Genomic DNA, 23532 nt, shown 5'->3' on the forward strand with positions numbered 1-23532 from the left:
GAGAGGACAAATGTGCAAAGAGGTGAGGGAGAAGTGTGGGAAACACAACAGGGGAAAACCAGTATAACAGTGCCCCCCTCCCTTGCAGGTGTGAGGTGAGGCGTAAAGAAAATAGTGCAATGGGGAGTGGTAACACATGTCTATAATCCCAGCACTTGAGAGGTTGAGGAAGGAGGATAGTGAGTTAGAGGCCAGCCTCAAACATAACAATACCCCGTCTCAAAATATAACAATTATAATAAAAACAAGAGGGAGCTGAGTGCTAGTGGCTCACACCTGAACATCCTGCAAATGCTGGTTCCAGGACTCGGCTCAGGACTTTGACCTCTCACTTTTTTTTTTTTTTTTTTTGGTCAGTCGTGGGGCTTGAACTCTGGACCTGAGCGCTGTCCCTCAGCTCTTCGGCTCAAGACTCTACCACTTGAGCCACAGTGCCACTTCTAGTTTTCTGGTGGTTTATTGGAGATAAGAGTTTCACGGCTGGCTTTGAACCGCGATCCTCAGATCTCAGCCTCCCGAGTAGCTAGGATTATAGGCATGAGCCATCAGCGCCTGGCAACCTCTCACTTTTTGCTCAAGGCTAGCACTCTAACACTTGAACACAACTCCATTTCTAGCACTTTGCTAGTTCCTTGGAGATAATTTCATGGACACACACACACACACACACACACACACACACACACACACATTCTCCTGAGGTGTCATGACTTGTTACTGCCCTCTGCTGGAGAATTTATCACACTATCCCTGTTGTGGGGTGGCCCCTCTTTTGCACCCATAAGCCCTAAAGCTCTGAAATGAGGGGCAGGAGAAGGGCAAAACCAGCTGTGGAGTCAAACATCTGTCTCCTTTGTCATGCAGGGCCCGGCAGCGGGCTCACCTGTCCACCAGCCCTGGGGGACCCCACTCCAGCCTCACCTGGTTTGAGTTCCTGTCTGAGTAAGTACAAGCTGTCAAAGTGGCTGGGTTGGGGTCTCTGTGCTTCCCCCCATCTCAACTTTATCCTAAAGAATGATGGGAACCAGGCACTGGTGGCTCACACCTGTAATCCTAGCTACTCAAGAGGCTGAGATCTGAAGATCCTGGTTCAAAGGCAGCCCTGGTAGGAAAGTCTGTGAGACTCTCATCCCCAATAAACCACTCAGAAAACTGGAAGTGACATTGTGGCTTCAGTGATAGAGCACTAGCCTTGAGCTGAAAGCTGAGAGACAGCGCCCAGGCCCAAAGTTCAAGGCCCACGACCAAAAAAAAAAAAAAAAAAAGGATGGTGGGAATTTGGGGCAGAGTTAATTCTGGGGAGCACGGACAAGAATGTTGTCCCCAGATTTTCTCCCCCTTTCTCTCTCTTTCTCTCTCTCTCTTCTCTCTCTCTTCTTCCCCCCTCAACAAATATTTAAAGCTAGCACACATCCACATATCCTAGAAGAACAGGATCTCTCTCCAGCAAAACAGTTCTGCCATGGCTGGCTTTATTAATATTTATTTAAATGGCACTGGGCTGGTCACACAGGGGAATTGGGCAGGAATGTGAAGGCCAGAACATTGGTGGGGAAATGGCTTTTAAAAAATGGGTGAGCCAAAGCTGGGTGTGGATGGCTTGTGCCTGTAATCCTAGTTACTCAAGAGGCTGACATCTGAGGTTGGAGGTTCAAAGCCAGCCTGAGCAGGAGAAGTCCATGAGACTCTTATCTCCAATCAACCACCAGAAAACCAGAAGTGGCGCTGTGGCTCAAGTGGTAGAGCGCTAGCTAGCCTTGAGCAAAGGAGGTTGGGGAGTGTACCCAGGCCCTGAGTTTAAGCCCCACAACTTCAGACACTGACAGAAAAAAAAAAAATATGTGGGCCAAACACTAATGTCTCACAGCTATGATCCTAGCTGTTCAAAGGCTGAGCTCTAAGGATTCAGTTCAAAGCCAGCCCCAGCAGAAAAGTCATTAAGATTCTTATCTCCAATAAACCACCATCAAAAAAGAAGGTGGTATTGGAGCTGTGACTCAAGTGGTAGAATGCTAGCTTTGAGCAGAAAAACTCAGGGACAGTACCTAGGCCCTGAGTTGAAGGGCCAGGACCTACACACACACACACACACACACACACACACACACACACACACACACACACACACACACACACACACAAAGTGGATTTAAGGTGGAGGTGTGGCTCAAGTGGTAACATACCATCCTTGAGTAAAAACAAAACAACAAAAAATGGGCTTGGAAGGTGGCTTAGTGGTAGAGTGCTTGCCTGGAATGCATGAAGCCCTGGGTTTGATTCCTCAGTACCACATACACAGAAAAAACTGGAAGTGGTGCTATTGCTCAAGCTTGAGCAAAAGAAGCTCAGGGACAGTGCCCAGTCCCTGAGTTCAAGTCCCAGGACTGGCCAAACAAACAAACAAAAAAGAGTAAGAGATAAATTAAAATTAAGAGAAAGCACCTAGACCCTGAATTCAAGTCCCAGTACTAGTAGACACACACACACCCCAATAATATATTAGTCCAACACTGGTGGCTCATGCCTATAATCCTCCTCAGGAAGCTGAGAGCCAGCGTTTTGAGGTCTCCTGGGCATCTCCAATTAACTACCAAAAAGTTGGACTGTGGGTGTGACTATGGTGGCCAAGCAAGTATGAGGACCTGCGTTCAAAAAGAAAAGAAAGGCCAGGTGCTGGTGGCTCACATCTGTAATCCTAGCTACTCAGGAGGCTGAGATCTGAGGATTGCGGTTCAAAATTACACAGCAGAAAACTGGAAGTAGAGCTGTGGCTCAAAGTGGTAGAGCCAAAGAGCTCAGGGACAGAGCTCAGGCCCTGTGTTCAAGCCCCACAATTGCCAAAAGGAAAAAAAAAAAAGGAAGAAAGGAGCAAGGATGTGGGGAGGCATATTCCAGAATTGTGGGATGCCAAGGCGCCCCCCCCCACAACACTGTCAATCTTCCTGTCCCCTAGGAACGAAGATGGCGCAAGCAAGAATGAGAAGACAGACAAGAGCACCCGGGTGAAGCGGAGCCTGAGCTCACTCCGCAGCCGGGTCACCAGGCAGAAGGAGAAGGTCAGGAGGGTTGGGCAGGGGTGAGGGGCTCCTTCCTCCTCCTCAGCTCCATAGATGACCCTTGACCTGGGAGCCCAGGGATTTCAAGTTATTGCTATCCTATGCAGGGGAAGAGCCTAGTTCTCAGAGACAAGGCTCAGGATGCTCGTGAGAGGCGTGAGTGTGCCAACGGCCACCAGCAGGTACCAGGCACCTTCTCCGGCCATTCCAGCTGTCCCTTGTGTGACAAGCCTTCGCTGAGCTCTGGTGAGTCCACCATTCCAGTCTCCCCCCCCCCCCCCCCACCAACAGCCTCTGTCTTCCCATCTTTCCCGTCAGTCCTGTGGTCACCTTTGCATTGCCTATCTTTGTTCAACCTTGTGGGCAGATGGAGGACACAGGATGGGTTGCTGAGGATGGGGGAGCCCTTGGGTGACCTCAAGACAGGTGAAATTCCTGTTGCCTCGACTTTGGTGGTCACAGGTATCACCCTCAAAATGAGACTCCACGCAGGGTGTGCATTAGCTGGAGGGAGGGGGTACTGTGATAAAGTACTACTCTGTACCTACTGGCTGAAACACCGATTATGGCCGCACAGTAACTAAGGATGGAGTTCCAAGAGGAAAGTATCAAGAGAGCCCAGAGACGCGGCTTGAGTTGTTGGGGGCGTGGCTTGAGGGGTAAGAGGGTGTGGCTAAGCGTTGGGGTGTGACTTTGCATGGTGTGGGCGTGGCCCAAGTGGTATGAAGGGTGACTCAAGTTGCAGGGGCGTGGTTTGAGTGAAGGGGGTGTGGCTCAAGTGGTAAGAGGCATGGTTTGCATGATAGGGTGTGGCTCAAGTTTCAGCGGTGTGGCTTAAGCGATGGGGAAGTGGCTCAGTTGGTGGGTGTGGCTTCAATGATAGAGGGTAGCCCTAGTGATAGGAGGTGTGGCTTACGCAGTAGGGGCGTGGCTCAAGTGATAGAGCCCCTGCCTTCAGGCTCAAGGCCCTAAGTTCATTCTACAGATTTGACTTCCCCACACAAAAACGTTTCAAATGTAGGGCACTGGTAGCTCACGCTTGTGAGCCTAGGTATTCAGGAGGCTGAGATCTGAGGATCAAAGTTTGAAGCCAGCAGGAAAGTCGGTAAGATTGTTATCTCAAAGTAGCAAAAAAAAAACTAGAAGTAGAGCTGGTGTTCAAGTGGTAGAAGGCCAGCCTTGAGCAAAAAAAAAAAAAAAAATGCACAAGGAAAGCATCCAGGCTTTGAGTTCAAGCCCCAGTACTGACACCAAAACAACAACAAAAAAGTTTCAACGATGTCACGATTCCTGTTGTAAAGGTGCTAAGAGGACGGGAGGCGCAGCACAGTGGTAGGGCAGTAGGGTGAGACTCAGCTGTAGGGGCATGAAGTGGGGGCGTGGCTCCACCGTAGGGGGTGTGGCTTGGTGCCTAGCTTGCGCTATGCCTTTGGCTATATCCCTAGTACCACAAAGGCAAAAGCTGATTGGAGGTGGCACTGATCTATAATCCTAACTACTTAAGAGGTTGAGAATGGGAGGATCATGGTTTGAAGCCAGCTCAGGCACAAAAGTTCACAACATCCCTCTCCATACAGCTGAGTGATATGGTGTGCACCTGTCACCCCAAGCAATATGGGGGCTGAGATTGGGAGGATTATGGTTATCAGGACAGCCTGGACAGAAAAGTCTGTAAAAGTTGATCTCCACAGAAGGAAAGTTGGACTTGGTGGGACGTGCCTGTAATGCCAGTGATGCCAAGTGAGACCTTATCTCACAGCTGTGCTCTACCACTTGAGCAATGCCTCCGGTCCAGCTTTTTGCTGGTTAATTGGAGATGAGAGTCTCACAGAGACTGTTTTGCTGGGCTGAATTTGAACCTTCCTCCTCCAGTTTGTGGGGTGGGGGGAGGCGTGATAAATTAAGGATATGAGTCTCATCACTTTCATGAGAAAGTCAGCCTCAATTGACTCCCAACCTTGATCCTCAGATCGCAGCATCCTGAGTAGTTAGGATTACAGACGAGCCACTGGAGCCCAGGCCTTTTCCCATTTTAAAATGGTTGAAAATGATCATTTGGGGACCCACAAACATGGCATGACATTCACATTTCAGTGTTTATTAAGAAGGTTTTGTTGGGGACAGCAGTGCCCGCTTCATGTAGATTGTCTGTCTCAGCTTTCAAATTGAGGAGATTCCAGACTAACCAGCAAAGTTGGAAATCTTTACCGGAGGGCTGCTTACAGAAAATGTTTTCTGCCAGGCATGCTGCCTCAAGCTTGTAATCCTTGCTGCTTTGGGAGGCAAAGATCAGGGGAATCAGCCCAGATGTAAAAGTTCCTAAGACTCCATCTCAACCAATGGCTGGGTGCGGTGCAGTGGTGCATGCCTGCTGTCCCAGCTGTGGGGGAAGCACAGTAACTGGGCACAGTGGCTCAAGACTGTTGTCCCTAGAAAGCTGGAGGAAGGAAGGAAGGAAGGAAGGAAGGAAGGAAGGAAGGAAGGAAGGAAGGAAGGAAGGAAGGAAGGAAGGGAAGGAGGGAGGGAGGGAGGGAGGGAGAGAGGGAAAGAGGGAGGGAAGGAGGGAGGGAGGGAGGGAGGGAAGAAAGGAGGGAAGAGAAAGAAACCACTAGCTTATCCCTAAGCCAGACAATCAAGCAGTAAGCAGGGCAGACCCAGGAGGGTGGCTTACTATAGTTTAGAGATCAATAAACCCCTTACCAATATAGCCACAACTGATAAGAGTTCCTTCCAGCAGTGTTCAATTTCCTAAATGACACTTTACAATCCCAGGTTTTGCATACATAATCACAATGTGTAGCTTTATTGTACTGAGTGCTTGCAAATATCTCAAGAACTAAAGTGCTCAACATAGATATGACTTCAGTAACCCTTACTGGCAACCAGGTAAGATATCAACTCTGGGAGACACTTGTTTTTGTCCAGGTCAGGATTTGAACTAGGAGCCTGAATCTTCCCCATTACATTGCTTGATTTGTCTAAAACACACTTTTTAATTTTGTGCCAGTTACAAGGGCTTTGGACCAGTATTGTCCCTTTGCCTTTTTGCTCAAGGCTTGTGTTCTACCACCTGTGCCACAGCTCCACATCTGACTTTTTGCTGGTTTACTTAACTGCCTGGGTAGGGTTGGAATCATGATCCTCAGATCTCAGCCTCCTGTGGATGGATATGTGTGTGGATGGATGGGTGGATGGATGAAAGGATGCATGGATGAATGGATGTGTGGATGGTTGTGTATGTGTATGGGTGGATGGATGGATGAGTGAATGGATGCATGGATGTGTGTGGATGGATGGATGGATGGATGAATAAATGGATAGATGAAAGAATGCATGGGTGGATGGATGAATAGTTGGATGGATGGGTGGATGGATGAATAGATGGATGGATGGGTGGATGGATGAATGGATGCATAGATGGATGTGTGTGGGGGGGGTGGGGGGTGGGTGGGTGGATGGATGAGTGAATGGATGGATGAATGGTTACTTTGAACATGTTTTTCAGATTCTGAATGTTAGCTTTAGACTTTCTGATGGACCTGGGGTGGGTGTCTGACATATTCTGGGGCACTTGGAACCCTGTTTGGAGTATTTGGGGGTACCTGTCTGGGTTGTCTGTGTCTGAGATCTGACCACATGCCAGGAAGGTGATTAATTTGTCCTAGGTCTGCTTTATAGCAAATATCACACCCTCTTAATTCCCCCCTCAAATTCCCTGCCACCAGAGGAGCCTCCTTTGTTAACTAAGACTCAAAATGCCCCCAGAGATACCTGATGGCAGACCCTTCCAGGCCTTTCTGATTCCCTCAAGACAACACCAGTCCTACTGCTCTCTCCCAAGATTCTTTCTTCCTTTCTTTCCTCCCTTCCCTTCCCTTCCCTTCCCTTCCTTTCCCTTCCCTCCCTCCCTCCCCACTCCCTCCTTCCCTCCCTCCTCCCTCCCTCCCTCCCTCCTTCCCTCCCTTCCTTCCTTCCTTCCTTCCTTCCTTCATCAGTCATGGGGCTTGAACTCTGGGCCTGTGTGCTGTCCCCCAGCTCTTCAGCTCTACCACTTGAGCCACAGCGCCACTTCTGGCTTTCTGGTGGTTTATTGGAGATAAGAGTCTCACAACTTTCCTGCCTGGGCTAGCTTTGAACCATGATCCTCATATTTCAGCCTCCTAAACCACCAGTGCCCGGCTCCAAGATTCTTTCTTTAGACCTGCTAAATATCCAGGGCTTCAATAGACTCTACAATATGTTCCAAACCCTATTTTTTGCCCACCTTGAGTATTCCCATCCCATGGATACCTCATCCAACTCCTTCCCAGATCCACAAAGCATTAGCTAATCCACAAAACATACTCCCCGACACCTCCAATCTCTCTTGATTTTTTTTTTTTTGTTGTTGTTGGCCAGTCCTGGGGCTTGAACTCAGGGCTGGGTACTATCCCTGAGCTTCTTTTGCTCAAGGCTAGCATTCTACCACTTGAGCCACAGCACTACTTCTGGCTTTTTCTGAGTCTGTGGTACTAAGGAATCAAACCCAGGGTTTCATGTATGCTAGACAAGCACTCTGCCACAGCCATATTCCCAGCCCCTCCAATCTCTCTTGAGGATCTTCCTAACTGCACTCTTCCCTCAGAGGGTCCCTAAATCCACTAAATCCCAAGTCCTTGTGGGCCCTGTCCCTCTCCTCAGGTTCTTTCCCCAGACCTACTAATCAATGACCCCACAAAATGCCCCTCGACCCTCCTTTGAGGGTCCTCCCTGTTCAAAACTCCCCATATTGGCTTATATGGAGGTCCCCCTTATCCTGTTTACTCTTTTTCAGGGGGTGGTGGTGGTACTGAAGCATGAATTCATAGCCTGGATGCTGTCCCTTAGCCTTTTTGCTCCAGGCTAGCTCTGACCCACTTGAGCTACTCCTCCACTTATGGCTTTTTTGGTGTTTCTTTGGAGATAAGTCTCACAGACCTTGGCTGGCTTTGCACTGCGATATTCAAATCCCAGCCTCCTGAGTAGCTACAATTTCAGGCTTGAACAGTTACCAGCGCATGGCTGTTCCATTTCCTTTAAAAAACAACAACAACAAAAACCCTCACCCAACTAACCGGCCCCCTGGGGGGGTCCCCCTCACCCTCACCACAAAGGACCCTCCTGCTTTCGTCTTGCTCCCCACGACGCCGCTTAGTGGACGACGCCCCACCCGGGACTCAACCTGAACTCAGCCTAAGGCAAAGTCCCAGGTGCAAAGAGACCTAACCGTACTGGGACCACGCCCCCTTTTGACCACACCCCCTGCAGAGGGCGTGGTCGCGCATGCGTAGTTCTCTCCGCGCGGCCTCCCGCTTCCGGCTCTGCAGGGCGGGCGTCTGCGGCTCGGCTGAGGCCGGGAGGCGGCGGAGCTGGCGGCGGCGAAAGTGACCGAGGAGCGGGCGGCCTGAGGAAGGGACGCGGCCGAGGTGAGGCGGCCGCGGGGCAATTCTAAGGGAAATGGGGTGCAAGAGGACGTGTATAAGCCCTCCCGGGGGCGGCCAGAGGATGGGGTTCGGGACCCCCGCGATTTACCTCAGGCCTCCCGCTGGGCCCCCGGGGAGACCCCTGCAAGGCAAGCGCCGCGGGGCCCGGCCGCCCCCCTCGATTCCTGAGCCAGGGAGATCTGGGTGAAGAAAGCGGGGTGCAGAGGTGCAGACGGAGCCCACGGTCTTCCTGGGTAGGAGAGAAGGAAGGTCAGTCGGGTGTCGGGGTTACTGGGACAGGATCAAGGGTTGGGGGAGTAACACCCACACATAATAACAGCACCCCAATACTTGAGGCCTCTCCTGCGTGTGTGGAGTGGCGGGGTGGGGAGAAGGAGGCATTAAGATATCCCGGAACAGGTGTCTTCTCCAGCCAGTTGAGCGTTTGGGTAACAAACAGGACGAGTGCAATGTGGGTATTTTGGGGTTCTTTCTGGCTCATTGAGGGGGGCGCGGGGATCTTTCTTGGTGGACATCTCAGTGTGTTCAGGGCCACTTTGATCTTGGAGTGGGAAGCCAGGCCTTGGTCCCAGGCGGGTTTGCTTGTCCGCTTGGCTTCTTCTCCTTAGGTGAAGGGATCTGTGGCACAGCTAGATGGCCGAACTTTTCTTCAGGAGTTGAGTCCACATGTACCTCCTTTGCTCGTCCTGGGGACGATGGAACCCCAAAATCTGTGGTTTTGAAACCCACCCGTTCATCTCTTTGGGAATGCGTGCACAGTCCTAGGGACCAAGGTGATTTATGGGGGAACAGGAGGAGGTGGGTGTGTGTGTGTGTGTGTGTGTGTGTGTGTGTGTGTGTGTGTGTGTGTGTGTGTGTGTGTGTGTGTGTGTGTGTGTGTGTGTGTGTGTGTGTGTGTCTTTGCTGGATGGGGGAACAGGAGGAGGTGTGTGTGTGTGTGTGTGTGTGTGTGTGTGTGTGTGTGTGTGTGTGTGAACTTTGCTGGAATCTGAGTTAATAATTAATCCCAGAACTCTAAGGGGACATGTCACACAGTGGTGTCCTCGGCATCAGGGGTCCCATGCCACCATGTATTAGCCACAGAACTTTCCCTAAACCTCAATCTTCCCTGCTCCCCCCTTACAATCTTTAGAATGGGAATAGGGGGGATTGGTAGGAGGTTCCATCCTGGCATATGGCAAATGCTAAATGAATGTTATATAACATGTATGGCCTGCTCTTATATTTGTATTTTCAGGTGACTACAGTCTGTATAAATAGGAGCCCAGGAAATAGAAATACCTTGTCTGTTGTTTGGACCAGTTAGGGTTTACATAGTTTGTTATTTCTATGAGTTACCAAGCCCTTCTGAACAAGAAAAAAAAAAAAAGACATTTGTTCTAGAGGGAATAACAGCCAACAGCTGGAATGCATCACTAATTTTATTCTTGTAAATGTATTCGTTTCAGTTTTATAGAGCTTATTTTATCTAGCTCATTCGTTCATTTCGTTCCTTCTTTCCATTCTGTATTTTGGGGTTTTTTTTGTTTGTTTTATTTTGTTTTCGTTGGTGCCTGTACTGAGGCTTGAATTCGGGGCCTGGGAGTTGTACCTTAGCCTTTGCACTCAAATCCAGTACTATGCCACTTGAGCCACAACTCAATTTGCAGCTTTTGTTTTGTACTAGGCAGGTGCTCTGCCACTGAGCCATGTTTCTGGCCTACTTCCAGCTTTTTGCTGGTTCATTGGAAATAAGAGTCGCATGTATGCCTCCCTGGACTAGCTTCGAACTGCAATCCTCAGATCTTAGCCTCAATCACAGGTGTGAGCCACCAGCCTTGGGCTAATTACTTTCTGATTTCTGTGGTGCTGGGGGCTGGAACCCAAAGTCCTCCTTGGTCATGTTACACAAACCCTCAACCACTGAGCTACCTACCCTCTTGATCCTGTATTGTTTTAAGTAGAACACAGTAGAAAAAAGGGGAAGAGGTAATTCTGTCATCTTTTAATATTTTGTTTCCTGTTTCTCTTAAGTTGTGTTTGCAAGTTGAAATGGTATGTAAGTTGTCCTGTCTTGTAGCAGCAATTATGGCTGAAAGGCTACCAGACTTGTCCCCAAGCCCCAGGCACTGGGGCTGTGGTCACTAGTTGTGTCTCCCGCTTCTGTTTACCCAGCACGTGTTTAACATAGTTGTGAAGTAATGTGACTTCTGTCCTAATGGATTGCCATTTCTTCAAACTCTAATAGGTCATTCCTGCAACAGTGTTTGTCACCAGACAGCCTTAAATCATTAAAGACCCAAAGACCTTTATTTATTAAGGGCAGACAGTCCTTTCTTTATTATTTGTGAAGTAAATTTCACCTCTTCATTCCTCCTCCTTCCCCCCCCCCCCACCTTCTCTCCAAAGCAATCAAGAGCTACTTGGATTGGAAAACTCACTCTTCTAGTTCAAAACAATTCCAGTCGCAGCTTTAGAGCTGCTTGGAGGAATTTTTTTTCCCCTCCAGGGAGGAGGAATGTAGTTAATGAGGGGAGAGAGAAAAACTCTTTAAAAATAATGTCCTCCCCTTGTCTCTACGAACCTGCCCTTCCTGCTGTCTGCTTTTGTTATTCCAGCCAAATGGGCTGGGAACCATTCACCTTGGTGCCTGCTCTGCTCTCCTAAGGATAGATTCATAGTTTCAACTATGTGTAAAATTGTAGTTGATGGTGTTCAAAGTAGCAAATGATTTCTTGTGGGGGGGTGGAGCAGAGAGGAGGAGGGTGCTGGTCCTGAGACTTGAACTCAGGGTCTAGCTCCACATGTGGCTTTTTAGTGGTTCATTGGAGATAAGAGTCTCATAGGCCTTTCTGCCTGGGCTAGATTCATACTACAATCCTCAGATCCCAGCTTAGGATTCCAGACCTGAGCCACTGGTGCCTACTAACTGTACTGATTTCTCATCTTAGAGTGAAAAATGATGGAAGGTTTTGCTGAGAGCATAAAGTGGATGGTTACGTGTGTGTGTGTGTGTGTGTGTGTGTGTGTGTGCGTGTATGTGCGTGCGTGCACGTGCCTGCAGGTACTTAGGACTTGAACTCAGGGCCTAGGTGCTGTCACTTAGCTTTGCTTTCCACTCCTTTGCTCAAGGCTGGTGCTCTACCATTTGAGCAACAAGTCCACTTCCTACTTTTTTTATTCGCTGGTTAATTGGAGATGAGAGTCTCATGGACTTTTCCTGCCCAGGCTGACTTTGAACCTCCAGATTTCAGCCTCTGGAAGCTGTGATTACAGATACAGGGTGGGGAAGAAGGTGGTAAGTGGGGATTGTTACTTTTTTTTTTTTTTTGCTGGTCGTAGGGCCCGAACTCTGGGCCTGGGCACTGTCCCACAGCTTTTCAGCTCAAGGCTAGTGCTCTACCACTTGAGCCACAGTGCCACTTCTGGCTTTTTCTGCTTATGTGGTGCTAAGGAATTGAATCCAGGGCCTCATAACTGCAAGGCAAGCACTCTACCACTGAGCCACCTTCCCAGCCCTGGATTGTTACATTTTAAAACTTACACCACTGTTTAAAAACGTAACTTTCACTGAATACAATTCACTTGCCATAAAATTCAACCTTTTCAAATGCACCCTTCTTTATCTGTTGTTTTCAAGTGTCTTATTTTGAATTACAATGTTATACCACTACAAAAAGAAAAGTACCATTCAATGATTTTTTTTTTTAAGTTCATTTTACACAGTCTTGTGAAACTATCACCAGTATCTAATTCCAGGACTTTAAAAAAAAGTTAATCAGTTTGTAGTACTTGGGGGTGGGTTTCAGGAGGATTTAAAAGAGAGGTGCAGATTAAGCTAGCAGCCCCTCCTCCATCATGATGGATTTAGGAGGACCACATCAAATTACTTGGCAAGAATCCAGCACAATCCTACACACAGGGACATTCCAGTTATGCAGTGTTTACAGGTAACTAATTTGCTGAGATTCTTCTGAAGAGCAACATTGCATTTAGAGTGGAGAGTTGTGCTGCATACCCTTAATACCAGCCCATTGGAGGCTGAGGTAAGAGGATCATGAGTTTGAGGGCAGCATGTCCTGGGCTACCTAAGGAGACCCTGGGTTTTGTTTTTGGTTTGGTATGTATGTTTGTATGTATATGCACCCACGCACATGCATGCACTAGTATAGGACTTGAATTCAGGGCCTGGGCACTGTCCCTTAGCTTTTTTACTCCAGGCTAGCCCTCTACCACTTGAGCCATAGACTTGAGCCATAGTCCCACTTCTAGCTTTTAGGTGGCTCATTGGAGTATGAGGCCCATGAGTCAGGCCCTGGTGTCTCACACCTGTAATCCTAGCTATTCAGGAGGCTGAGATCTGAGAATCACAGTTCAAAGCCAGCCCAAGCAGGAAAGTGTAAGATTCTAATCTCTAATAAACTACTTAGACAAAGCTGAATGTGGCACTGGGGCAGAGCACTAGCCTTGGGCAAAAGAAACTCAGGGTCAGTATCCAGTCCCCAAGTTCAAGCCCCAGAACCAGAAAAAAAATGAAAATAAAAAATAAGTCTTTGAACTGTGATCCTCACATCTCTGCCTCCTGAGAAGCTAGGATTACAAGCGTGAGCCACCATCGACCGGCTTCTGGCTTTATTTTTAATGGTTAATTAGAAATGAGAATCTCATGACTTTTCTTGCCCAAACTGGCTCAGAACCACAATCCTCAGATCTCAGCTTCCTGAGTAGCTAGGAAGATTACAAGTATGAGCCATCGGCACCTTGTTCCACTAATGGCATTTTGCTGGCTAATTGGAGATAGGAGTCTCAGAGACTTTCCTGCCTGGGCTGGCTTTGAACTGCAGTCTTCAGATCTCAGCCTCCTGAGTAGCTAGGACTATAGAGCCATTGGCACCTGACTGCATTTTGTATTTCCCTTTTGCCTTTGTATTTCCAAGCCCAGGGGATAAAGTCAGTTATGGACTCCAGTCCCCACCATGGTCCAGGATGCTTAGGGTTGAGACACAGATGTGGGATAATCACTTCTCAGATGCCACCTCAGCTCCCCCACCCCCACCCCCAGGAAAGCTCCCAGAGCCCCCTGAAGAGACTGGGGCTGGGTCAAGCCTTGATGCTGGCTGCTGCTGGCAGATGGAGACCTGTGAAATGGGCAGTGTGGGGAGAGTTCGAATTCACACCGGCTTGAAGGTCGATGTGAGAAAGCCCAGGTGACAGCATACAGGGGACACTTTCCTCTAATGACCCCAGGAGAGACAGAGGATAGGCCCAGACTCCTTAGCTGTCTTGGGTCATCCTCAGACAACATGCTCACCCCTCCGCCTGCAAATGCTCCCCCATTTGTTGGCATGAGCAGCATGGCCATCCCTTGTGCTCTCTCAGAGCACAAGATCAAGCGTAATTTAGAGTTCTGGGAGTCATCATCCACAACGATATACCACATTCATGGATAATGTTAGTAAAAACATATCATGTGGGCTGGGTGCAGTCACATAAACCTATAATCTCAGCTACTCAGGAGGCAGAGATAGGACAGTCACACCTCAGTGCTGACCATAAGACGCTTTCTAAAAACAAAACAAAAAAGCACTGGTGTGTGTGTGTGTGTGTGTGTGTGTGTGTGTGTGTGTGTGTGTGTGTGTGTGTGTGTGTGTGTGTGTGTGTGTGTGTGTGTGTGTGTGTGACTGGTGTGTGTGTGTGACTGGTGTGTGTGTGTGTGTGTGTGTGTCCTGGTAGAAACATCTGCTTAGCAAGTGTGAAGCCTGAAAACCCTCATCCCTCCAAAATAAATAAAGTTCAGAGTGGGGGTAGGGCAGTTTGAGTGTCATAGCAGGCTAGTAAGGAGGGGGAGGAAGGAGGTAAAGAATCTGGTAGCTAGGTGGGCACTGGTGGCTTACGCCTATAATCTCAGATACTCAGAAGACTAAGATCTGAGGATCATGGTTCAAAGCCAGCCCAGGCAGGAAAGTCCATGAGACTCTTATCTCCAATTAACCACCAGAAAACCGGAAATGGCGCTGTGGCTGGAGTGATAGAGCACTAGCCTTGAGCTGAAGAGCTGAGGGACAGTGCCCAAGCCCAGAGTTCAAGCCACACGACTGACCAACAAAACTTGGTGGCTGACTGCTACAAAAGCTACCAGATTTGGGGAACCCTACCCAGGGCTGTAACGGGGAAGTCTTCCCACTGCCCTGTCCATTCCTGGCAGGGGCCAGTGCATTGTCCTTGGAGAGTGGAGTGTCCCCTCAGACACTGGGGAACATAAAGGTCTTTTGTCTTTCTGTAATTTCCACCTGTCCTGCCAACATGGTAGACAGAATAATACCCATGCTCCCCCAAGACCTGCCATCCCATGTAGCTAAAGGGACTTGGTGGATGTGATTTAATTAAGGTTCTTAAATGAAGAGATTATCCAGGATTGGCTGAGTGGCACTATATGGTCATTTGTGGCATTTTCAGCAACTATCTGGTTGTTCCAGTGGCTGTAGAAAACTCACACATCACATTTTCTTCTCCAGAATGTCCAGGTTGAACCTGTCTGTTGCTTGAGGAGTGCTGCACCTGCCCTCCCTTGTAGGCCTCCCTTCTGCCATGAAGGTTTCGGCAGTGCTGAGCAGCGCCTCCTGCAGGCCACCGTTCTTCCCCTGCTGAAACCTGGCCCACTACTCCCTCTCATCTCCCAGGGAGCAGGGCGTGGAGCACAGGGATGGCAGCAGGCAGCCTGCTCCCAGGAGTTTGGGCAACAAACAGTTCTCCTGTTTGTGCTTTCTGGAAGGGTCTACCCGATAGATGGGCCCGAGACAGAGCCTCTGGGGCTCTGTCATAGCCTCTTCAGATGGTTGTTTTGTGTTGACCATCATGAAAATGAAAATTTTGATAGTGACCCACGAGAATCTATAAAGTTTTGTCAATGTCGTTTGTTTTTTTCTTTTTCTAGTACTAGGTGTTGAACATAGGGCCAGCCTTGTACTTGTTAAGCTGGTGCCTGCTCTTGAGTCACAGTTCTACTTGTGGCTTTTGGCTGGTTGATTGGAGATAAGAGTCTCATGGACTTTTCTGCTCTTGGCTGGCCTCAAACCACAATCCTCGGACCCTCAGCCTCCAGAGTAGCTAAGGTTTATGTGCATAAGCCACCAGCACCTGGCAGTTTTCCATCATTTTGAAGTTAAAATGAGGGAACTTTGGCTCACATAGGAACCACTTAGTTGTACTTAGAAGAAAGATCAGGTCATATGGAGAGCAGTTGTATTCTTTCTGAAAAGCATCAGAATCTATATTCTCTGAAGATAATTTGCTAGAAATAGTATAAATAGAAGCCTGATATTACAGTTGGCCCAATACTCAGCCATTTTATACCTGTACAACCTGTCTTGTCCCATCCCTGTCCCTGTCCCCACCCCCATGCAATCAAACATCAGCTTCACTAAAATTAAGCCAGACATTGTGGTACGATCCCAGCTACTCAGGAGACTGGGGCAGGAGGGCTAGATTAGCTGAGCCTAGGAGTTCAAGGCCAGTCTGGGGGACACAGAAGAATGTATATCTTTAGTAAGAAGAAGAGAGCCAGGCACCCATGGCTCACGCGTGTAATCCTAGCTACTCAGGAGGCTGAGATTTGAGGATCACGGTTCAAAACAAGCTCGAGCAGGAAAGTCCATGAGATTCTTATCTCCAGTTAGCCACCAGAAAACCAGAAGTGGTGCTATGGCTCAAGTGGTAGAGCACTACTTGAGCTGAAGAGCTGAGGGACAGCACCCAGGCCTAGAGTTCAAGCCCTACAACTGACAAAAAGAAAGAAAGAGAGAGAGAGAGAGAGAGAGACAGACAGACAGACAGGGGAGAGAAAGGAGGAGGAGGAAGAAAGGGAAAGAGGAAGGGCAAAGTTTTGTATAGGTTTCCAAATGAAAAAAAATTGTCCCAACCTCTAACCTTAGTTTCCCATCTGACCTTGAGACATAGGGTTTATTAAAATCTGTGCAAGCTTACCATTGCAGTTGTAAAAAGAATACTAATGGAGTTCTTTGCAAGGTTCTGGAATTTTCCTACCCTCAAGCTGGCCATCCACCGGGCATTCTTAGCCTGGTCAGAACCGGAGCTGCACCTGGGTGCCACCTGCTCCCAGCTTCCCCCCCCCCCCCCTGCGTAGGCGATTTCTCTGGAATTCAGTACTGGACTCCCCACAGTTAATCCAATTTGTGCTTCCTTCATTTAATCCCTTTTGCACTTCAAGGCTTGTTGGTGCCACAAGAGCCCTGCCCAGTACATCTGATGGTTTAGGACTAGGCCCTCCTTTATAGAACATTCCGAACCATAATGTAGAGGGAAAAGAGCAAGGTAATAAATATTTGAGGCTGACACACAGCATCAATGGCAGAATCTCATTGAGCCAAAGACCAACCACAGACAACATATAAATAAATGAGCATGGCTATGTTCCAATAAAACTTTATTTACAAAAGCAAGCATGCACTTCAGGAACTGGGATTTGCCTACTCTTGTAGACTCGTGATTTTTTTTTTTAAACATCATGAGTTGTTGTTTTTAGCATATATGATCATATAAGGGGATTTCATTGGTATAATTCCACAAATGCCTATCATGTACTTTGAACAAGTAATCCTCTGAGTCACAGTTTTATGGCCTCTAGGGACGGGGCTGTGGGATTTTTTTTTTTGTATGCGTGAGTTCAGTGAAGGCCACAGGTTAGAGGATAGGAAGAGTCCTTCCTAGCTGTCTCAGAAGCCCAGCAGTGTGTTAACAAATCTACCTTTCCCCCATGGAGACCCTCCTTTATGTTGGGGTGCATTCATTTTTTGTGTGTGAGAAAGTGTGTGTCAGTACTGGACCTTTTGAACACTTGTCCAGCTAGGCCCACCTTGGGCAAGTTCAGGCCTGAAACTGTCCCCTGGGACAGGTCTTTCCAGGCTTTTCTGTGACCCTCACCTCCATCCCAGTTTTCTCTCTCTCTCTCTCTCTCTCTCTCTCTCTCTCTCTCTCTCTCTCTCTCTCTCTCTCTCTCTCTCTGTCTCTCTCTCTCTCTTTCTCTGTCTCTCTCTCTCTCTTTCTCTTTCCAGAAATGCCATGCCCTTGAACCATTACCCAACTCTTCTGAAGGCAAACAGGTTTTTTTTCTGGCTGTGACAGAATGCTTTCTCTGTCTCTGTCTCTCTGTTTCTGTCTTTCTGTCTCTGTCTCTCTCTGTCTCTCTCTGCTGAAAGAAAGAAAATCCATGGGCTCTTTTCAAGTATTTGATTTCTTCTCTTCTGCCTTTTTTTTTTTTTTTTTTTTTTTTTCCTGTTGTGGGACCTGAACTCTGGGCCTGGGCGCTGTCCCTCAGCTCTTCAGCTCAAGGCTAGTGCTCTACCACTTGAGCCACAGAGCCACTTCTGGCTTTTTCTGCTTATGTGGTGCTGAGGAGTTGAACCCAGGGCCTCAGGCATGCAAGGCAAGCACTCTACCACTGAGCCACCTTCCCAGCCCTCTTCTGACATTTGCTGACATTTTGCTCTTCATTTTCTACCTGGAGATTCTTCTCACTCCTCCCTATCTTCCTTAAATAAGGCCCTAGGGGTGTCAGGAAAAGATTTCACATGTGAATGACTGTTCTCTGAAACAGCTGTGTTCATGAACATAGTGTCTAGCCATGTTCATTTGCATTTGTGCAGACAGCTGCCTTGACCTAAACATTGAAGATGTCCAAAAGGAAGCCAGCCAGGTGCTGAGTGTAGCTAATCCCAGCTGCTGTGGGAGAAAAGGCACTAAGAAATACTCAGAGAGAGAGAGAGAAAAAAAAAGCTGGTGCATGGCTTAGGTTTAAGGGATGTAGTCGTGTTTGTGTGGGCATGGCTTTGGTGGCAGAAAGTGTGGCTCAAGTGATAGAATTATCTGCCTTGCAAGTGGGAGACCCTGGAGTTCAAACCTCAGTACCATCAAGAAAGAAAGGCAGTGGCTGTCCTTCTAGAAAAGCTTTTAGGTTGGGGTCACCCCTGTTTTGCTGGGGATGCCCCTAGCTTTGCACCAGGTCAAGAGAAATAACCCACTTATACACTCCCATTGTGTGACATTGAGAGTTTGCCCTCCCTGACACCGGAAGACAATGTAGAATCGGAGCCAGAGGAAGCCAGGACAAGCCCAGGCAGTGCCAGCCCCGGCCACCTGGCTGCTTGATCTTTCCCACACTTATTTTAGCTATGTTAAAACTAAGGTTGCTTATGAAGCTGCCTCGTGGTCCCGCGTCCTCATGTACAGAGGAGGGCTGTTTTGTGAGGGCTGGGGGACTTAATCTCATCCTTAGCCATGGTTCTGATTTACTATCCCCTGTGCAAACTGACTCCAAATACAGCCCACTTGGCCTCCGTGTTTCTTACCACTCTGAGATGGAAGGAATGGGAGCCCAGGGGTCCAGGCCCAGAGCTTTGGGTGTGTAGGGAGTGGTGTCTTCAAGATGCCCCCGCCCCCGACACCCAGGCAATCTATGGTGTTTCTGTGCAGGAAGAAAGTTCTAGAACATTGTTTTTTGTGTCTACCTCTACTATGGATGGTACCAGGCTCCTGAGAGGAAAACCAGAGTCCAAGATCACGGGCTTCAGATTCAGATTTCCTCCAGCAAGGGGTTTTAGAAAGCCCTTGTCATCGTGTGGGGGGGGGGTGGGGCTTGAACTCAGGGTCTTGCACTCTCAATCAACTTTTTTTTTTTGGCATAGTTAATACTCTAGCACTTGAGCCACACCTCCACTTCTGGCTTTTTGGTAGTTCATTGGAGGTAAAAGCCTCACAGATTTGTCTCCATAGGCTGGCCTCAACCCAGGATCCTCAGATCTCAGCCTGCTGAGTGGCTAGGATTGCAGGTGTGAGCCGCCAGCACCTGGCACTATTTTTAAGTGTGCAATTCAGCAGTCCTGAGCACATTCATATCATACTGCAGTTGTTCCCATCCTGCTATCTCCAGAACACTTTTTCCTCCCACACTGAAACTCCATCCCCATTCAATACTAACTCCCTCCCCTTTGTATACTACTACCCTCCACCCTACTTCCTGTCTCTGGATCTGACTCCTCTAAAAAGCTGCTCTGAGTGGAGTCCTGTGAGTCTAATTTCTCTCATAGCATCATATCCTGAAAGTCCATCAGGTAGCAGATGTCCTTTTTAAGGCTGAGTAATATTCTAGCATGTATGCGCATGCACACGCATGTGTGTGTGGTATGTGATTTGCCTTATTCATCTGTTGGTGGACACTTGGTTTGTTCCCACCATGGGGCTATTATAAATTATGTTTCTATGAACATGGGTATGTATATATCTTATGCTCAAGTCATGGCTCTGATTTTAGACATGCACCAAGAAGCAGAGCTTCTAGGATACAGTGACTGTATCCTAGACTCTCTGGAGAAACTATTTCCCGTACCAGTTGTGTGGAGTTTCTCCATATCCACCAACACTGGTGATCTCCCATGTTCAGGAATGTTCTAGAATGTTCTGGAAAGACAATAGCGCCCCAGGTACAGGGAAGCACAGTCTTCTTGTGATAGTGGTTGTTGGTATTGTTTGGTGCTACTGGGGTATGAGCCCAGGGCCTTGCGCTTGGCGCTTGCTTGGTCCTGACCCTCCCCTCTCACTGTCTTGAAAGGGACTTCTACAGTATTGAATGTCTTCTCTCGTGCTGGTTGGCCATTGCTCTATCTTCTTCCCAGACGTGTCTATTCAAGTCCTCCGTCCCCACTTTTGAATTGGAGTGTTTGTTTTTTGTTGAGCTGCAGGAGAGCTGGCACCGGGCAGCTCCCAGATGACTCACTCTTGTCCTTCTGTCACCCTGCAAGAGTGGCTTGAGTTTTTTGTTTTCAAGTTTTAGGGAAAACCCGGGGCCTCCTGTCTATGAGGCCCTGAATTGAGGGGTGAAGAGGCAGCCCGAGCTTCACTTCTGGATATATACCCAAAAAGAATCCACGTCAGCTCACTCTAGAGACACCTGCGCACTCATGTTTAGAGCAGTACTATTCACAGGAACCAAGCTATGGAATCTGCCTAGGTATCCATCTGTGCTATATAGATAAAGAAAACGTGATGTACATACACACTGGAGTACTATTCAGTCATTGAGAAGGATGACATTATATCATTTTGCTGGAAAATGGATGGAGCTAAAAAACAGCAGTTAAATGAAGTAAGCAAGCAGGCCATGTTTTCTCTGATTTGTAAGACTAGAAAGAAATGAAAAAACCAAAGTTATGAAAGTAAGTAATGAGGGCTGGGAAGGTGGCTCAGTAGTAGAGCGCTTGCCTTGCATGCATGAGGTCTGGGTTCAATTCCTCAGCACCACAGAAGCAGAAAAAGCCGGAAGTGGCACTGTGGCTCAAGTGGTAGAGCACTAGCCTTGAGCTGAAGAGCTGAGGGACAGCGCCCAGGCCCAGAGTTCAGGCCCACGACCGGACCAAAAAAAAAAAAAAAGAAAGAAAGAAAGTAAGTAATGAGGAAGCCAGGATAAGTGGCTCTTACCTATAATCCCAGCTACTTGGGAGGCTGAGATCTAAGGATCAAGATTGGAAGTTCCTCTGACAGACAAATCTCAGAGACTTTATTTCCAATTAACCATCAAAAAACAAACAACAACAACAACAAAAAAGGAGTATGGCTCAAGTGGCAGCTGTGAGTAAAAAACTGAGCAAGAGTGCAAGGCCCTGAGTTAAAGTTTGAGTACCAGCACACACATACACACAAAGTAAATGGGAAGCAGGCACCAGTGGCTCACTCCTATGATCCTAGCTACTCAGGAGGCTGAGATCTGAGGATCATGGTTCAAAGCCAGCTCTGGCAGGAAAGTGGGTGAGACTCTTATCTCAAATTAATCACAGAAAAGCTGGAAACAAAGCCATGGCTCAAGTGGTAGAGCACTAGCATTAAGCCAAATTGCTCAGCGACAGCGCCCAGGCCCAGAGTTCAAGCCCTAGGACTGGTGCAAAAAAGAAAAAAAAAGGTAAATGGGAGAAATGGGAGTCTACTGGGGTGTGGCAGGAGAAGGGATAAGGAATAAACAACAGAGGAGGTGAATATGATTCCAGTACATTGTATGTGTGCATGGAAATGGCATTGTAACCCTTATGTACAGCTTCATGTGTGCCAATTTGTGTGTGTATATGTGTGTGTGCACACACGCATGAAGGAGCGCTGCTCAGTACTGAACTCAGGGCCTGGGCACTGGTCTCTGAGCTTTTTGGCTTAAGGCTTGTGCTCTACCACTTGAGCCATAGCTCCACTTCCAGCTGTTTCAGTCAGTTATTGGAGATAAGAGTCTCACAGACTTTGCTGCCAGGTTGGCTTTAAAACTGCAATGCTCAGATCACAGCCTCCTTAGTAGCTAGGATTACAGGGCTGCCATATTCCGGAGGTTCTTCCTGCCCTCTCTGGCTCATGGCCATAGAGGCCAGTGGCCATGGGAGAGCAGAAGTGGACCTCCTTCTTCCTCCATTGACCAGCTCTTGGTGGGAGGACAGAGGAGAAATATACAGAACCAGGCAAGCGCTCTTTCTTGTTACCTGCTCCTTTGGCCAGGCCTTAGGTAGATGGAAGTTCCCAGAGCTGCTAATTAATGCTCTAGAAGGCCATGGCAGGCCAGTCTTGTGTGGGTCTGGGTGTTGGCTTGATGAGTGATGAGGAAAAATAGAAGATGGAGCTGGGGCCTGCAAAGCTCTGTAGCGCCTTCAATTGGCCCGAGCCACAAGATGGGTCTCCAGGTAATAAGCATTTAGATTCCTTACCTGGGGTCTCAGGTTCCCTCTTGGGCCTTTCTGGCTGGGGAGGGGGTGGACTGGAACATGGGATGAGGTACCCTGGGCACTATGGAATTGGGGGCAGCCTCTGGGCCCTCCCCAGCTCCTCACCAGGAGTCCCTTGTTTCCCTGGACAGTAACAGTCAGAAACTGTGTCCAGAGGGGGAGGGGGCAGAGCTCAGTGGGGCACAGAGTCCTGGGACCCACGGTTGTCCCCAGCTGAGGGCCACAAGCAATCACCCCACTTCATGGGGCAGTGAAACCTATGGACAGCGAGGGGAATGTGTCTAGGGATTTCAGTTCACAATAGATTGGCCATGGTAATGACCATAATGATGGTAGTGATCATGGTGGTGATGATGATGATGATGGTGGTGGTGGTGGTCGTGTGGTGGTGATGGTGGTGATGGTGGTGGTGGTGGTGGTGGTGATGTTGGTCAATTGAGCTATTGATTGACACATGTTTCCCCTTCTCCAATTGGGCTGCCCTGGTACCTTATACTTGGTGTATTTTTTTTCTTCGTGTTTTGTTTTGTTTTTTTGGGAAGAGGAGTCTCGGTGTATATCCCAGACTGGCCTGGAACTCATGTTTCATGCCTCCACTTCCCAATGGCCTGGATTATAGGCATGTGCCACACTACCTTAACTACTCCTAACTACTCTCAACAAAACTAGGGTCTTCAGCACATTAACTCTGTCACTTAAACACCCCCACTTCCCCCCATCACCCCCAGTTTAATCCAAGGTAGCAGCTCCACAAAGCCTCCTCCCTTCCCTGGAATTGTCATCTGACTCTGGGTTTTGGGTGCCACCTTTTTTGTGGGTTTATGTAGGTGCCAGTCCCCTGGCTTGAACTCAGGGTCTAGCTGCTGCCCCTGAGCTTCTTTTGCTCAAGGCAAGCACTCTACCACTTAAGCCATAGCTCCACTTCTGGCTTTTTGGTTATTCATTGGAGATAAGTCTTCCGGACTTTCTTGCCTGGGCTGGCTTCTAACCATGATGCTTCAATCTCAGCCCCTTGAGTAGCTAGGATTATGGGCATGAGCCACCAGCACCCAGCTCTGGTGCCATCTTACCCCTCACTTCCCACCCCCCAAGAGCTACTTCCCTCCCTCACAAGTACCACACTGCATAGAGTTCCACAGGGGATTTCTAGATGCCCCCCCAATCCACAGTCACCCCCTCTACCTCTCCCACCACCTCTCAGCCTCTGTCCAGCCCCCCCCACCAGCACCCTCCCGTCCAGAGGATAGCTCAGCAGCTCTGTGCATGGGC

General features: G+C 48.5%; 1 protein-coding gene across 5 annotated transcripts in view; it reads left to right on the forward strand.

Moving 5' to 3' along the window:
• The window catches only part of Arhgef18 (Rho/Rac guanine nucleotide exchange factor 18), a 77142-nt gene that overhangs the window by 16146 nt on the left and 37464 nt on the right, over window positions 1–23532 (forward strand). For 4 of the 5 annotated variants that reach the window (XM_070002344.1, XM_070002342.1, XM_070002343.1 and 1 more), the window contains 3 exons: window positions 865–942; window positions 2954–3056; window positions 3164–3302. In XM_070002344.1, the coding sequence (XP_069858445.1) occupies window positions 865–942; window positions 2954–3056; window positions 3164–3302 (320 nt within the window). Of the gene's footprint in view, window positions 1–864; window positions 943–2953; window positions 3057–3163; window positions 3303–8403; window positions 8501–23532 lie in introns of those variants that run through there. The other variant, XM_070002345.1, reaches the window with a different exon arrangement.

This window comes from Dipodomys merriami, unplaced genomic scaffold (genome assembly GCF_024711535.1).
Source record: "Dipodomys merriami isolate MVZ:Mamm:240054 unplaced genomic scaffold, mDipMer1.0.p SCAF_6, whole genome shotgun sequence".
Lineage (NCBI taxonomy): Eukaryota > Metazoa > Chordata > Mammalia > Rodentia > Heteromyidae > Dipodomys > Dipodomys merriami.